Source organism: Olea europaea, unplaced genomic scaffold (genome assembly GCF_002742605.1).
Source record: "Olea europaea var. sylvestris unplaced genomic scaffold, O_europaea_v1 scaffold908, whole genome shotgun sequence".
NCBI lineage: Eukaryota > Viridiplantae > Streptophyta > Magnoliopsida > Lamiales > Oleaceae > Olea > Olea europaea.
In genome coordinates, this window is record NW_019267557.1 from 12,283 (window position 1) to 16,328 (window position 4,046).

At 29.2% G+C, this 4,046-nt stretch overlaps 1 protein-coding gene across 1 annotated transcript; it reads left to right on the top strand.

The window, feature by feature from the left end:
• Positions 1-1,601: 1,601 nt before the first annotated feature.
• LOC111392258 (patatin-like protein 1) lies at positions 1,602-4,044 on the top strand (the record flags this gene model as incomplete). Its single annotated transcript, XM_023017554.1, has 4 exons — positions 1,602-1,787; positions 2,082-2,263; positions 2,362-2,548; positions 3,937-4,044. Coding segments are annotated over exons 1-4 (615 nt in total), but the record flags the coding sequence as incomplete, so codon positions are not given.
• Between the last annotated feature and the right edge of the window lie 2 nt (positions 4,045-4,046).

The window sequence follows — 4,046 nt, forward strand, 5'->3', positions numbered from 1 at the left end:
TCATTTATGGCCCATCTCAAGCTTAATTTCACAAAACCCACTATTTTCATTACAAGACATGATCCCATCATCCTAAAGATTTAAATCATGATTCTTAAACTTTCTGTAAGTTAACTTTAATCCTCAAACATACTATAAATTGCTAAAGTGCAACTTACTCGAGTTTACCCAAATAATAATTCTTCGATATTACTGTTTACACTATGATAATATTCTTCGAGGTTTTATAACTGCAGCATGTGTTTATGTGCGTATATTTTCTCTGCCAATTAACGCGTTGAGTAACTGAAAGTTAACTTCTTACAAATGAAAAAAAAATAAAAATAAAAAAGATTAAAAAAAAATACAAGAATTTAAATACGGACTTTTCCTCTTAAAAGTTGGGGTCTTGATTTCTTTTTAGAAGTAAAGTGTTGTTGACTTTGGAAATCTTGAACAAGTAAATAGGGTGTTGCTCTATTAAAAAGACGAATAGCACAATTTCTTGTCGGTGGTAAGCATTGACAACTGAGCCACGAACCAAAAAATTATGAGTCCGTCAGCCAGTTAAATGTTATTGTGTAAAAATATAAAACCAAGAAACCACTTCTCTCTTTTTTTCAGAAAAAGGTGGGTATTAAATTGGAAAAAAAAATGAAGACCTGAGAAAATATTAATTATATATTTATAACTACATTGAGCCTCTTTTTGGTGGAAATTAAAATAAGAATTTTAATAGATTTCGATAAAAGTTGATAAAAATTATGTTTGAAAAGTTGTGAAATTCATGAAATATATGATTAAAATTCATTATTAACTTTGACTTATATTATTATTTAAAATTTTAATTGTTAAAAATTAGGTGTTAAGTAACAATCATTTAGAAAAGAGAAGTAGTCAAATTATAAGTCTACAAGAAAAGTCAATCATTGGAAGAGATCTCCTCTACTCCTCTACAGCTCACATTTTTAATATCATGGAATTAGTCTTTTGCTAAAAATATCTCATATTAGTTTGATTATGACGTTGTTATACCACTCTATCAAAATGCATAAACTATTTGAAATGGAACAAATTTCTCGAGCATATAGGTTAGATAAATGCGTACATGTGCACAACTTTTTGAAAATGAACAGTGATAATATTTAAACTCTTGTTTTTTTTTTTTTTAATTTCTGTACAAAGTCGAATTATCCCAGCTAAAAATTTAAGTTGTTAAAAAGGAGACAATTTATTTTTTATTTTTATTTTAAAGTGGTTCATGATCAACAACAATGTCATCCAAAAAATTGTCTGCTCTAATATAATTTCTTACGAACATAGTTAACACAAATCAACATTAAAATCGTCTCACAAAGGATTGGTGCTTAAATAGTTATATACCCACAAACCCAATATTAATATGAAATTAAAACTGTTAAATTAGTCGTGGAAAATTTCCATGCCTTGGTTTATGTTGATATGCATAGTCTTTGACGAGTATTGCAGCTTATAAAAGTTCTTACTTTTTCAAAGCAGAATTTGTCCCACTACATAGGAAAGTTCTTTCCCTGAGAACTATAAATATATCTCCTATGTAGACAATGTTTTGAACATAGATAGCAAATATTACGAGTGTTCTTATTTTCTTGAAGTAATTTCTATAACACAGTCATTCATTTTTATATATTATGATGAGGCGTTCATCATCGATTCAGATTCAGCCTCCAACTTATGGAAATCTCATTACAATTCTGAGCATTGATGGAGGTGGTATTAAAGGAATTATTCCTGGAATTATTCTTGAGTTTCTTGAATCTCAACTTCAGGTACGTAATATTTTCATTTTGATTTTCCATTCCCTTCCTGTAAAGCTGGAGTACACGTTATCTCCATATTATATTTCCATTTTATTAATCTATAGGAAGGATTATGGGCCAAATCCCCACCTAGTCCCAGGTGGTGTTTAAATAATAATAAAAATTTCAATTTGAAGAATCAGATATCTTTTAATATTTCCTTCTCACAAAAAGAAGAAACTCTCTTTGTCAAATACTGATAGATAGATTGATGTATCACTTGACCAAATTGGTACCAAAAATGCATTTTTTTTCCCTTGCTAGGAGATTGATGGGGAAGATGCAAGACTTGCAGATTACTTTGATGTAATTGCAGGAACAAGCACAGGAGGTCTATTAACAGCCATGTTAACTGCTCCAGATGAAAATAATCGTCCACTATTTGCAGCTAAAGATGTTAAACCGTTTTATCTTGAAAATTCCCCGAAAATTTTTCCTCAAAAGCGGTATAAGTTAACTTTACAACTATGAAATGCATTTACATTTCTTGTACATACCTTCTTGTTTTACCGATGAATATTGTTTGCATTGGTTTCAATTGCAGTGGCTTATTTGGCTGGGTTGGACGACTATTTACATTTTTATTTGGACCCAAGTACGGCGGAGAATACCTTCACAAAATTATAAGGGAGTTACTAGGAAAGACTCGATTGCATGATACCTTGACTAATGTAGTAATTCCAACCTTTGATATCAAAAATATGCAGCCAAGAGTTTTCTCCACATATCAGGTATACCTTTTCCTCATTATTTATTTCCCCCAAAACCAAAAAATTTATATTTTTACTAGAGAAAAGTGCAACATTATTTTTCGGTCGTTAATTTCTGATATATCCGTGTGCATGTGCATGTGCATGTGTATGCGTATTAGTATGTGTACGTGTTAGAAAACTTTAAAGTAATTGACATAGAAATAATTAGAAGTGTTAACTCCTTAATTTACAAACTAGAGTATGAGCTTATTTAAAGGGTTATAAATTAACTATAAAACGATAAATTCACACTGCTATTTAGCTCATAGATTGAGAGGATTTTTTTTTAATTATTTTATTTTATTTTATTTTTTTAATGAAAGAACTAATACAATGGAGATGAACATCCAACCTAATCCCAAGGGGATAAAATAAGAATTTGCAAAAATCAAAAAATTGACAATACTACTCTCTTTACACGAGTATTTAAACATGATACTAAAGAGTCAATAAGGATAGACAAACTAGATCAACGTAGGTATTATCAAGTCATAAGGAACTAGAACAAATGCATATTCTAGGTCTCAACTGTATGAATAAAACTTTTTTGATTCTTATATTCTTAATCATATTAAAAATTTTAGTCAAACGTTATGACTCGACTTGTATCCCACAACCCTTTATTTGTTTGCATATGACAGTGTGGTAGGTCAAATAATCAAATAATCTTTGTGATAAATACTTCAGAGAAATATTATTTTCATTAAATATCTTCATTCATATAAATGCTTTTAAAAACTCTTTAAACATAAGATACTCTCTATAAAATAGAGCCAGTTTTTTTAAAATTATGCTCTAAGAAACTCTTTAAATTAATATTTTAATTTAGAGAGTGAGTTGGCTCTCCCACTCTTTATAGTTAAATATAGTCAAAGTATTTCATTTTTCAATAATATTATAATTTTATGGGAAGTTAGTGAAATAAAAGATGGGGAAAAACAATAAATTTTTTTTAGGAGTAATAAAATTAAGTGTATTTATAAAGAGCCTGCAACAGTACTTAAAATTTTTTAAATTTTAGAATATTGTATTTAAAAATAGAGTCTTTTCGATATGCTCATTTAAATGTAATTCTTATATGCATGCATACATTTTAATGTATCTTCTTGGACTTTGCTGTGACAAACCTTGTCAATATGCTCAGCAACAATCTTACTAGGATTTCACAAGATTTATTGAACAGTAGACTGCTTTAAATTTGACTGGAAAACCATTGTGTTGTTTGATTGTAATACGATTAAATATTGTCCGTACCTTTGTTATTCCCGCAGAAAACTTGAAAATATTTCTAATTATTTTATTAATCAATCATAGGACCAAAAAAATGGAGATAACCTGAGATTTAACATAATTAAGTGCTTATACAGGCCATAGAGACACCGTCATTGGATGCTCGACTATCAGATATATGCATTGGCACATCTGCAGCTCCAACTTATCTTCCTGCATATTATTTCAAGAACCAGTATAAACAAAG